The sequence below is a fragment of the Strigops habroptila genome, chromosome 10, assembly GCF_004027225.2.
Source record: "Strigops habroptila isolate Jane chromosome 10, bStrHab1.2.pri, whole genome shotgun sequence".
In the NCBI taxonomy this organism is placed as follows: Eukaryota; Metazoa; Chordata; class Aves; order Psittaciformes; family Psittacidae; genus Strigops; species Strigops habroptila.
The window spans coordinates 1,298,128-1,311,963 of NC_046359.1; the positions used below are offsets into that span (position 1 = coordinate 1,298,128).

Here is a 13,836-nt window from a genome sequence, read left to right on the forward strand (position 1 = left end):
TGTTTAAAGTCTAAATGGGAAGATAGGAAGCAGCTGTATCCACTCAGAACCAACAGCAGGTACAGTTAGTTGATATAATAAAGAACTGTCTGCACATCAGGCAAGAAATTCTGAAGTGACAGAACTGGGCCACAGCATTTTAGCAAGACTGTAAAAGTCTTGAATGAGTTGATTATTCTCATCCCTGCTTGATGCCAGGGAAAGATTGTGAGAGTTTAACAAATAATGTAAGAAATTAACATTCTCCAATAAAAAAAACCATGACCAGCAGGGCAGCCTGCTGTTGTAATCACAGTTTTAAATGTTGAAAAAGCAGGACCATGAAAAAACTGCCAGTTAAAAGAACTGGGCATGCTTCTGGTACATCAGGTTGGTGTTCGTGTACACAAGGGTGAGTTTAGTAAGAGCTAAGTCTTACAGAATTTGATAGTATTTTTTTGAATAGCTATCAGCTGATCAACAGACTTTAAGATATGCTCTTTGTATTAAATAAGTAACCAGTATTGAATCTTTGGAATCACAATATAGACCCAATTTTCATAGAGCAGCTTCCAATAAGATTATAGAATCATAGAATGGTTTGGGTTGAAAGGACCGTATGATCATCTAGTTCCAACCCCCTGCCATGGGCAGGGACACCTCACACTAGACCATGTCGTCCAAGGCTCTGTCCAACCTGGCCTTGAACACTGGCAGGGACGGAGCATTCACCACTTCTCTGGGCAGCCTGTGGCAGTGCCTCACCGTAAGATGAAAGTCTGGGGTGACTTTCTGAAGACTCTTCTGAAAATTTCTCCTCATTCTTTCAAGGTTCAAACCAGTTTGATTCTGTGTGGCAGAAGTTCCATATTTGCCCAACCCGTACCTTTTTCCACGCTCTTTCAGCTTTTTCAGCTCTTTCTACTATATTCTGCAAATACATTCTTGCAGCATGTCAAGGTGGCAGGCTGATGCCTCAGAGCAGGGAACAAGATACATTATGATAACTTTACCACTCTGTTTATGAACATTATTTTCCACGCTAAGTATTCATTTGGATACTTCTAAACAAGTGTGATTTCCCCATCTAGGGTTTTATAGTCAGCAAACTAGGTTTATGAACTATAAATTCCTACATGGAAGGTAAGATCTTAAGAGAGTTAATCAAATGAGACAAAGAATGCCAAAACCATATTGAAGATGGAGGAGAAGGTGGCGTACAAAACACCTTGAAGGGATCCATGACAACAGTTGTCATTAAGATGACATAACCTGCAGTACCCAAATCTATTCTACCTCGAGGTCTGCAGTGACTTTATGTCAGGTAACATTCCAGGCAAGTTGCGTATAAATCCTACAGGAGTTTTAGACTGGGTTTTGTTATAAACAATAAAATCTTGTTTCCTGAATATCCAAAGACAGGACAAACAGCAGAATCAAAACCAGTTCAGTATATTTTAGGGATAAAATTTTCAGACATCTGCTTTATCGAAGAATTGGGACAGAGGACCACGTGGAAAATCAGTTTTGCACCTGTAACTTACTACTTTCTATGTTTGTTGCTGCTTTATTTTTTTTTACTATTATATTCAGAACAATGCTCATTTAGAATAAATTTGCTTTTTCAGTCACATTTGCTTGCTTCAGAAAAAACAGTTTTGGCAGAAGAATTCCAGATGAGGAAATTATTTTCTTCAATAACCAATGATGATTTTTATAAAATCCCATTACAAGGCTGACTATCACAGTATGGAAAACTAATTAATTTACTCTGATGAATTACTGGGACCGCTGACTGACTGTCATCTCTGCACACACATCTTTGGAGCAGAGGCACAGAATTACAAAAATTACTAGGAATTTTTTTGCAACAGTGGTTTTTATCTAGTTTTGTTAGCAAACCAAATACTTTGCAATGTTCTAGCATACCTGTCACTTAGCTGGTAATACTGCTAGACCAGCTTTCAAGTACATAGAAGCATGAAGTGCACATAAGCAGACGCACATGTCCTCCTGAAAGACCCTTCACTTCCTCCTGAAGCTAAATGAATATGAATTTAAATGCATTAAATAGAATAAACACTGACTTAACAAGATGAGTGGCTCTAATCTCAGGCAGGTTTATGCACACAGTTTTTCCCAAGGAAACAAGACTCCACGATTGTGCTATTAAGGGGCGATTGTTACCCCTCTGACCCCTCTCTCCTTCACTTCCAACCTGGCTTACAGCTTCTGAAGCTCCTGGCTTTTCATCTGAAGTTGTCAATGGGGAAAGAAATCTCCATGATATTAAAATACTGCATTTTCAGTGAAAATTAGCAGCTGAAAAAAGCATAGAGGCTCATGTTAATATTTTCACTATAAGAGATACTGCAGTATGGACTTGGCAGTTACCTGTTCTGTATGACCTGTCAGTTGCCCTATGAGTATTCATGTAATGGCAGAATAATTAGCCCATACATGGGTCACAGCACGTGCTTTCTCCCAGCTGATTAAGTAGAGAAGAACTGAGAAGAGCTGAAAATACGAAAAGAAGTTGAAGTGATATAGGGAGAAACTCGAGGAGATGAAGGTAGCTGGTGCAGTGCTGTGTTTTGGCTTAGTCTGAGAACAATGCTGGTAACACACTGATGTTCTCGTTTTTGCTCAGTAGCACTTACTCCAATCAAGGACCTTCTCAGTCTCATGCTCTGCCAGGGAGGAGGGGAAGCCGGGAGGAAGCAGACACAGGACACCTGCCCCAAACTGGCCAAAGGGGTATTCCACACCGCAGCACGACATGCCCAGTATATAAACTGGGCGGTGTTACCCCGAAGGCCCAGATCGCTGCTGGGGTTGGGCTGGGTATCGGTCAGCGGGTGGTGAGCGATTGTATTGTGCATCACTTGTGTTTATTGGGGTTTTTTTTTCATTTCCCTTTTTAGTTTTATATTCTCTCCCCTTTTTATTTCCCTTATCATTATTATTAGTAGTAGTTTTATATTATACTTTAGTTATTGGACTGTTCTTATCTCAACCTGTGGGATTTACCTTCCTTCAATTCTATTCCTCATCCCACCCGAAGAGGGGCAAGAAGGGGGAGAGGGGGAGAGTGAGCGAGTGGCTGCGTGGTTCTAAGTTACCAGCTGGGCTTAAACCACAACAGATGCTTAAACCTCAATTTGATTTCACAGCTTGACACTAGAGTGTTACACTGCTACAACACCTAAGGTGGACATACTGTATTCTGGTACTAAAGGAACAGAACAAGGTGTGCTTTTTAGCTGGTCTGGAAATAAGCAACACTGGTATAAATATGTTTTCTCCAGAATCAATCCAGAGAGGAAAAACTTGTGCTACTTTGCTCAAAGGGCTATGTTTAAGACAAGAAAGCTGTGCTTTAAGTACCTAAATCAATATTAGATGTCACTGTACATATTTAGGTTGGCTTTAGAGACCATTATTTTAAACATTACAAAACTAAAGAATTCTATCTATATTAGAGTGCTAATGTTAGTAAGCACAGGTTAATGTTAAATATAAGCAAACACAAAAGCTTAGCAGCTGGTTTACTATGTCATCCTTTTGTATCCATCCCAAATCAGGGTACTGAAAAAAAATTATAATAAAGGGTATAATCATTAAACATAATTAAGTAAATATATCTATAGCATTTTCCTTCACTCTTAGATTTCAAAACTATTATAAATTCATTACATTTCACTAGTAAGAGTCAGAAATCAGAACAGTCATCCCTATTTTGCAGAAAATGAAATAAAACTGTAGAGATACATTCAGCTGGGTTCTGAAATATCAGCGAAGACCTATGAAGCATGTTGTGCTCCTAGGCAACACACAGACCATGTGTTGACATTTACTCGTCAAGTAAATGACCTAGGTTACAGTGAAAGTCTGTACAGAAGGTGGGAACAGAAACAAGGTTCATGCTTCTCCATCTGATGCCATAAAAATTTAAAATATTGCATCAGATCAACTGATTGTACATTAGAAAATTACAGCAATAAAAAAGGGAGACTAATCTTGTAGTTGTGATACTGGACTTAGAATATTTTTGTCCAGCTCTTGGCTCTACTTCAACATCAAACAAGTTATCTAGCTTTTTTCTCCTTAGTCACCTCAAAACAATAGAATTTCCTCTTTCTATCTTGCCTGTTCATGGCCCAGTGATTTTGGGAAATAGACTGCTTCTCATTATGTATTTGCACAATACCTAGCACAGTCGTCTTTCGAATGAAACGCACTCTTGGATGTCTACCTTAATGCAAACAATAATTATTTATAGTGCATTTTTATCTATATTGTATTCTAGAGCGTGTTCAGGATGTTTTGCAACCGTTTTCATATTGCGGGTCTATGCCAACGAGCTAATGTGGGAAAAACACATCAGAAAAGCATTGAGAACTGACTTAAAAAATACCTCCTACCTGCACAGGTGTCTCCAGAGTGTAGATGTGTTCCCCACGCACATTGTAGAACTTGACAAGTGCGCTTTTCAACAAGGAACCATTGCTGAGGTCAACCAGTTGGCTTTGCTTCTCCATGCCTGCTACTGCCAATAGGTCTCCTTGTGTACACCACTGTACCACCACATCTGAAATCACAAAGACGGTTTGCAAAGATCACTGCTTAGAATCAGTAGGAATGGCACTTCCAGATGCTGCAAAGTGACTTGGACAGCTAAATCATGCTCTCAAAAGTTACTTAAGTATGTAGAAACCTAAATCCTTTCATTGAAATAGTAGCAAATATGCCACATATTTGCATTTCCAAGAATGAGTCTCTTTATTCTGTAAGTTGTAAAAAAAAGTGGAAAACGCATTCATTTTTCTCTCTCTACAGTGAGTCTAGAATGTAATCAGTGTTTGCTCCTAAGTACATAAGGACAAAAATTTATTAGAGATGTTAAAACTGATGTGGAAGATCCTATGCACGTCTTCGGGGGGTAAATAAGTGGAATCAAGTTAATACAGAGATTAAGAATCTTACTAAGAGAGCAGCAAAGAGTACTTGTCTGGAAATGCCTGCAGTGAGAAAAAGCAGCATATCTGCCAGTGCCTCACGTTCTCACTGGCATTACTCAAACTAGAGTTACAGTTTAGTATTAATGTCAAACTAGAAATACTTTTGGATTTTTGTCCATAATTACATATAGTCTCCATGTCATAGTTTTTCTTTTGACACCTGACTTGTGAAAATCTACTCATCTGCCTAGCAGGAGTTTGGCAGAAGCACGCAGGGATTACTTAGTCTCTCATACACATGGATATGAATATACATATCAGTTACTTTTCCTACAGGCACCTCACCGTGAGGAACACCCATAGCTTAATTTGGGCATGCTAATTTCTAACCCTTATATCCTCCAGCTCTTTGTCAGCTTTCAAGAAAAGCACTAAAACAGTATTTTGTGTTTCTGCTTGTGTTTCAGAGGCAGATTTGCATATGCAAGGAATACGGAGCTAGTCTTTAAACCTTTTTACTCTTAAACCAGAGGTGAAAGGCAGCTATTTTGTGCTGAGACAAAGTGAAGGTAAAGACAAAACTTTTGTGCTCTGGGATGCTCAAGCTGCCAAGAACCTTTTGAAGACATCTGTGGGCGAGAAGCTGTCTTCAAATGAAGAAGCAGGAGAGAAATGAGAGTTGGCAGGAAGGATCTCAAAATTGTTTCAAGTTGTCAACTTGTCATTTTCCAGGACTTTTATGTGCAATTTAAAATGGTTTTGTATTATTTCAACTTTCTGATATTTCTTATAGGAGTTGTGCTTCTGCACATATCAGAGGCAAGACACATGTTTCTCAAGATAATTTTTCCTCAGCTAGGTTTTGTATGGCCCTTTTTTCCTCTTAGCTCTCAGCTCTCTAAGTAATCTACAATGGGATTTAATTCATCTTTCTCAGAAAATCTAATGATAGGCACATTAATGACTCCATTAATGGCAAGCTAAAGAGGCAAGCTAATCGATTCCACTTCTGGTAACTGGATTAACCACACAGCTACCAAAATGATACATGTCTTTGGATACATGACTTCAGGTAAAATTTTCAGTCAATCCCCATATCAAGAGGAGTGATTACTGTTTCCAGCAGTTTTCTCCCTCTCTCTCCCACAAAACTCCTAGAATTAGGCTGCTGTAAAGGCAGCAAAGGGGTGGACATGGGCTGCAGCATCCTGCATGGTTTACAACACACTTACACTGGCAACAGGGTCTTCAATGATTACTGAACCTTGATGTAAAATAGCTCAACTCATCACTAGGTCTCAGAGCAAGCACAGAGATTAAAAATCAGGTAATGATCTGCAAGTGAGTCAGTGGATCAGAGTCATCCCTCAGTAAACCTTGAACAGAGAGCTCTCTAACTATGCAATAGCTCTGTGGGCAGTAGTTGTAGCTAACTAGTATAAATAGTAGATGTAGCTCAGCAGTTCTGCAGGTAGCAGTGCACTGAGAATCACTGAATTAAAAGGCATAGAGAAAGAAAGGATACAACTGAACAGTTCAGAACCTCCACTAGAACTGACAAAACACCCAGAAGTGTTCAAGCTGGATGAAAAGAAGAACTTGTATTTGAGTAATCAAATTCTCATCCAACAGCAAAAGTTCTTCCGTATCAATTTTATATAAATATTTCAAGTAAAATGACAGCTTTGCAAAGCTAGTAGAACGGCAAAAATCATACTGTTACTGTTCAAAATAGTTTTATAGTTGCCTGATTTAAAAATACACTGAGAAACCTACAGCAGCCTGTAAAGACAAGGACATCTGCTGAAGAGACCAGAGAGCAATACTTTGAATTTCAAACAAAGCCACGTGAATTAAGACTCGCAGACAATACTGAAGACCATTCACCCTCAGCAGAACAGCAAGTGGCTGGAGAGGATGGCGACCCTGAGCTGGGTGGTTTTGCAAATTCTTGCATGTGATAAAACCAGTAAAATTACAGTCTCTTGAAAAAAAAAATTTACAAGAAGATACAGAAAATATGTACATCTATATAAAACTATACGTAAAATACTTTCCACTGTACAATGCTTCAAAACAACAGTGATATCCCAATCACCTTTCTTGTCTCCATCTCACATACACTCCCAATCCAGCAAGATGTTGCACATTCTTTATCTACTGATGAAAACAATGTAGTCCAGTTTACAATTCATAAAAATATTTCTACTCTAGCTTGCACATTAACATTTTCCTAAAGTAGAATGATGTAATTAAGGAATCTTTTTTCCATTTGTGACAGTCGGGGGGGGGAAGAAACAGGACAGACATCCCCAGCAAGACAGAGCCCTGCAACTCCAAAGAGTAAGATGGGGTTTTTTTATTCCTACTGTTTCCATCTGAAAGCTAGACTAGATGACCACTCAAGATTACCCCTACCCTAACTACTATAATATTGTGGAGATGCTGGGCAGACCCATTGGTAGATGTAACAAGAGCTTCTTTAAACTGGTTCCAGTTTCCCAGAACTCACATGTCCTTTTGGCTCAAGAAGTTTTCTGCATCACAGGGTTGCCTCAGGATGCTACATTTTGCCAGCCACGCACTTCTTGTGTTGGCACAGATAGACGTAGGAGTGGGAAAGAAACCTTAAAGGTGATTCTTCTACCCCCTAAGACTACCCTACATCATGGATTACCTAAAAACTATTGGGCTGGTGTTAGGGCAACTTTTCACCAAAAATATCCCACTGTCACAAAACAGCCAAGAGTCTGCTCCAAAAGTTTTTGGTTCCCTTTTTTTTTTTTTTCCATCTAATAGAAAAGTAATTTATCTCTGGAGATGAAAAAGAATCAATGGAACCTATATTTAAGTATGTGCTTATGTGCTGCAGTGAATTAAAACGCCTCTGCAGGCAAGGCAGCGTAAATTGTACTGAGAGTGCTGGCAAAGCAAGAGATTTTTTTGATAGGTAAGAACAGTAAAAATTTCAATGTGAATTAAAGACTTTACATGGAATACATGTACAAACATTCATGCACATCGCTTAGCAAGATGCATAGTAATTAATCAGTGGAATTTTCCTTCTCTCAGAATAACTTGACTCTTGAGAATTAATAACTCTAGCAAGTTTTCAGTATTTGTGAGAGTCAAAGCAGCACTGTAATTCATACCTGGTTACCAAAAGCATGGGGGGAGACCTTGTGAATTAAAGGTGCAAAGGAAGTGTTACGTAGCAGAGGCATTCACACAAAGCAGCACAAACATATTAGCACATTTAGCTGGAAAGCAGCAAATGGATCAGTTGCTCTACCAAACTGCCACAAAACCACGATCTCAAAAATGGGAACATTTTTTCAAACACAAAAACTCTATGAGCCAAGCGCCGCTCTCTCACCAGCAGGTGTCACTGCTGGAAACGGCAATAGCGGCGGCAGGGTACGTCTGGGTTAGGAGAGACAAACACCCATCATTAAAAATACAAGAAAAACAGAGCACAGGGAAGGGGTGAAGTGCTTTCCTTTTGTACCTTTCAACCCTGAGCGGATGATAGTAGGAGATAAGTCATCGTAATTGTTCATTAAACTGATGTCTCCCGACGTGAAGCTGACAGTAAGTAGTGGCTTGGTGTTCTGCACCGGGACTGGATACGCAGCTGGTCCGTCTGTAAAAACAAGGCTCTGAAGTGAGCAAAAGGCAACCAACCAGAAGGAATTAAATTCAGGCTGAAATACACTGTTAGGAGTGGTTCCAAGCCTCAAACTGTACCTCCTTATTCCTGCAACGTCTATGGGCAACAGGAAAGCAGGTTTAGCTAGTTAGTTGCCCGGTTTTGTGAAGCCCCAGTGTTTTTACTTTGTGAATTTTTACCGCAGTATACCCAAAGTGATTTAATGCATACACTATTACACTACACAGTGGGGGTTTTCAATCTGTCTCCGTTGTCAACTCTTCAAAGTGTCCACAAATTGAAAACCAGTGCTTTGGAAGCTGCCTTGGAACCGAAGTTGAAAACCAGTGTAATAAGCAATAGAACCACATTAAAAGCTATCTGTTAGTTACACTTTATGCTTGGACAAGTGCTGGGGACTCCTCCTGGAGTCACGTAGGGACATTATAAGAATTTCTGAAAGAACATACTGACCTTTCACAAATTACTGTATTCTAAATGTTAAGAGCTAAGCAGCAGCATGGAAAGTTACCTGCCATCCTGCATAACAGGATCCAATGCACTCACACGTAGAGGTGAGCCCAAATGGAACAGCTGGCTTTAAAGACAGGGCATTTCTGCAAAGTCTCTGCTCCTCTGGGCTTGTTTCTCAGCATTCACCATCCACAATGTTTGCCATTTAACTCTTTTTGTTTACAGTTTCTGACAGGAGATGCTGCTGACCCTGGTAAAGTGCCCCTCAAGGCCCAGCCGGCATCTTTTTCAGTCAACAAAAATGGTAGAGCCAGTTAAGAGTGGTATAGCTTCCTGAACTTGCAAAAAAGCTGATCAGAAAGCATTCTGGAGAAATACGTCTAGTAATTACCATCTCTCTGTGTATATAATTTAGTAAGAAAAACCCATCAAACTTCCAGTCCTTCCTGCACGCCTGTGTGAGTCAAAGGCTTGTCACCTTTGAGAGGTTTATGCTGCAATCTGCTCTAAAGAAAACACATCATGTTTGGGTAACCATTAAAATAGGCTTGTAGGCTTGTAACGAGTCCACCCACCCCTGACTGACTCAGAAAGAGCTAGCACATTCGGATCATTTAAGTTCTCATCTGTGTACCCTGCAACTTCACCACCCTCCAACTGGAACCTCGGTATTTAAAAAAAACAACAAAATAATGAACAAATCAATTTAATGTTGTTCTCTGTCTTGTTTTAGAAGCTTGCTAGGAAAATTGAAGTTTGTTTCTTTTCCTCTAAGGTAAGAAATCTCACCCAGTACCTAAACTGAGGCATGAAAGCCAAAACAAAACTCAGTTTTAAAAACATGCTAACGTTTTACCAGATGATCACATTATCTTCTACCATTATTTGTTAAATACACATGTTTATTATGCTTATTCTATTGACACATATATACAAGATTCTGGACATGCAAGGCTGAGAGAATTGGGTTTGTTCAGCATTCAGAAAAGAAGGCTCAGGGGAGACCTTATCACCATCTTTCAGTATTTAGAGGGTGGCTACAAAGAAGATGGAGACCCCCTTTTTACAAGGAGTCACATAGAAAATACGAGGGTAATGGGCACAAGTTACTCCTGGGGAGATTCCAAATGGACAAAAGAGGAAAATTGTTCACAATGAGAACAATCAGCCATTGGAATACTCTCTCCAGAGAAGTGGTGGATTCCGCAACACTGGACACTTTTAAGATTCGGCTGGACAGGGTGCTGGGCCATCTAGTCTAGGTCATGCTTTGCCTAGAATGGTTGGACCAGATGATCCTTGAGGTTTCTTCCAACCTGGTGTTCTATGATTCTATATTTAAATTTTCATTGTACAATCACTGTTTTATTAATTTAGATATTAATTTAGTTTGGACTTTATACACTGGAACACAGAATCGTCTTTCCTAGATCTTCTAGACTAATCAACAGCATTAACAAGAAGAAGTATTAGCATTACTTGAATAAGAAGGATGGGGCTGACTGTGCATGAATACCTATGACTCCTAGGTCTTTGCCATTGATGATTTCCAAAGAGTTTAAAACACAAACATTTCTCCCAATGAGTTATACTTAAGGGGAGGGAAGGATTTCTTCCTGACCCTCAAATTGGCAATGTGCTCTTAAGCATGGAAATTAGTAACTCCAGACAGCATCGGTCATCTTTCTTCTTACACTGTGTAATTGCAAGAAATATTTTAATTTCCAATCCTTCTATGGAATTTAGTGAGCTTTTTATCTCAGGATTATCAAGAATGGGACTATTATGAGGAGCACATAGAAATCCTATGAAACACAGATAAAATTAAACATGCAGTACTTTCCACTATGTCTAGTACTGGTGTCTTTTCACATGAATCTAAATAATAATGCATTAACTTCTGCAACTGCACTCTGACTACCTTCTTACATACGGACCACTCAAAACCTCACAACATCTGCTTACCAGTGAAACCTGCTATGCCCCTATCTAGTGTTTTTCACTCACTCTCACTAAAAGCTTTGAGCTTTGTGTTGTTATCTCATCTGTGAGAAGGGAGGCAGAGCAGCCCAGATGAGGTATGAGCTGCAGCAAGCCATGCAGTGAGGCTGGTGGCAGAGCTGGGGACAAACCCACTCTTCTGTACCAGCTCTCTGCTCCATTCCTCATGCTACCTCCACAGCAACGCACCATCTTTCAGCCTCTACCTGCTTGAAACTGTGGCCATCCTGCTGTTTAAGCGCAGCATGAAAACTCCCTGGGGTTCAAGATGTCTTTGTGAGTGCTTGCAAAGATGAAACAGAAGGATGTGCACACAACACTACCTTGCGGTGGGGAATAGTCGTCAGAGTCTGTGTCGCTCTCACTGCTGTCCTCCACCAGGAAACTAGGGTAGTTCCAGGACATGCTGAGGATGCCATCTGATTCGTGAAGGAGCACGTGGGCCAGCATTCGGCCATGGCAGTCCATGACGATAACTTGCCCATCAGCAGTGCCAAATAGTACCTGAAAATACCAGAACAGACCTCAGTCCCACCAAACATCAGATGAACATGGACCCTACTTCAAACACATCTTGTAATTAACTACCTATGCTGGAAATTAATTGAAAGCAAAGCAGTCAGGGAAGTGAAATGGTGCCACAACAGGATGCCACAACCAAAGATGTATATAAAGAATGAAGTTAAAGCAGAAGGGTCTAGATTTAAGTTCCTAAAATCTGTGAGCAAGTAACGTTTCACAGTGGGGTGCATTTTGTTCACTTTAATATGACACATTATGCTTTATTTGAACTTGGCCATTACTACAACTGAAGCGAGCTGGCAGAACAGCTACCACAGAGTCTAAAGTATTCTTGGATTATACAGAAACTTCTAAAATTGGTGGCAGAAACCAAGGTATGCGTCAGTCATAACAACATCAAAAAGGAACAGCTGACAAAAGTGAGGTCTTAGCAGAGATTTCAAATAGCTTGTGAGAAATAGAAAGCTGAAGGGAGGAGGACAGGTTATTCAGTTCATGAGCTGAGAGAAGGTAGGAGAACGTCTTCCAAAACCAGAGGCATAAACCAACATGATCAGTCAACTGGAAGCAGATTATTACAGCTCAAGAGGAAGGCAATATTTTACACATGCAGGAAGAGATGAAGAAGAGCTTCTACCCACCATTTCAAATACAAAATGGATAACGCAAGCTACTACGTAGCCAACGTACACTGACTGAAGTCAGACTGACTGGAACCCACAATTTCTCTTTTTCTAAACATATTCAGTCTTGAGGCTTTAAGCAATTTAAGATCCTGCAATTTTGATGAATTTTAGAAAAACATCAGGAAATAAGGATCAATAAACTCACCAAATGATAAATGCATTAGCCAAGGCTGCTGCTGCTATCACATAACTTTGTATGAGGCAAGGATGTTTTAAAGCAAGTTTAAAGGCACTCATCAACTTGAAAACTAGCCAGCATTAAAAACGAAGCTAAAAGGAAGGTCAAATCTTATACTTGCCCTTCAGTCTACCACCTACTTCCAGTGCTTGTAAATTTAAGATTCTAAAAATTACATGCCCAGATTAAAAAATCATCTAGCCTTGTAGCTTACCTCTAACAGTGGTCAAGTTTGAGGAAGAGTAAAAGACCAGGATGCATGGAGCAGACGCCTCCCCTGCACACTCATGTAGCTTCTAACAAAAAGTATTCCCTCTTCTTTGATAATTTATAATTTCACTTGGTAACCTTTACCTCTTAGCATTAAAAGAAATACAGTATAATTGTTCCCTACTTACATTCTCAACATTGGTCACACTTTCATGGACCTTTATTACCTCATCCCTTAGTCACCTCTTCTCCAAGCCGAAGAATCATAGCTTATTTAGGGTCTCCCTCTACAGCTGTTAAAAGCCTCCAATCACACTTGTTGACCTCTGGTGTCAGAGGTCTTCCTTGCTATCTTCCCTCTGAGATGTCACGCCAGGCTTGCAGCGTTCAGACTGTGTATCGTATCACACTTACACAACAGTGCTCAACTAGGAAGCAATTGTCGTGGCTGCACATTTGAGAATTTCAGCAAAGAATGTGCCTTCAAAGGTCTTAGTCAAAATAAGAAGCACTAAAATTTTTTGTATGATCAAGGTGGTATCAGGAAACACAGAACGTTGTAAACTAGAATAGCAGTTTAACAGAGGAACTCCAGAGAAATCATTATAATCTTAAGAAAATCAATGGAGTTGTTTCACATCATCAGAAGAGATGGAAAAACAGTATTTGGCTGCCTTAACTGTAATTGATATATGTTACAAATATTTTTGTGTTAAATAGCTGCTGGGTTAAAACAGCAGCTAAAGTTTGCTACAGCCCCCGGATTACTATTTTTAGATATAAAAGCTCTAACTTGACCTTTGTTCATCTCACACTTTCTTCCCTTATGGTCCTCTATTCTACTCTTCTTCCACTTGTATCATCCCGTCTCCTTTCACACTGTTCATTATTTCAGCTATTCAACACGCACAATCAGTGCACAGCCACTTTCACTATCTGCTTTCAGAACTTAACTACTCTTCCAGATCTCTACAAAACGAACTTCTTCTAGAAAGCCAAAATCCTACCAGTTGTCATTGCTAGCTTCTTATACCACTTTCAGCCTACTCTATAGATTAGTTTTTCTAGCAGTCTTGCAGGGGTTTTATAACTGCAAAATACCTAAACAGAGGAGGTGAAACTCACTGTTGTTTCTAAAAATAGCAGTATGAGTTCTGACTCCTAAAATCCTGCAGA

The 13,836-nt window shown here is 39.7% G+C and overlaps 1 protein-coding gene across 1 annotated transcript in view; it reads right to left on the reverse strand.

Annotated features, from left to right (window-relative positions):
• Positions 1–13,836, reverse strand: part of TULP4 (TUB like protein 4) — a 138,010-nt gene that overhangs the window by 28,862 nt on the left and 95,312 nt on the right. Inside the window, 3 exon segments of the mRNA XM_030498860.1 lie at positions 4,404–4,570; positions 8,449–8,583; positions 11,388–11,568. Of these exon segments, the coding sequence (XP_030354720.1) occupies positions 4,404–4,570; positions 8,449–8,583; positions 11,388–11,568 (483 nt within the window).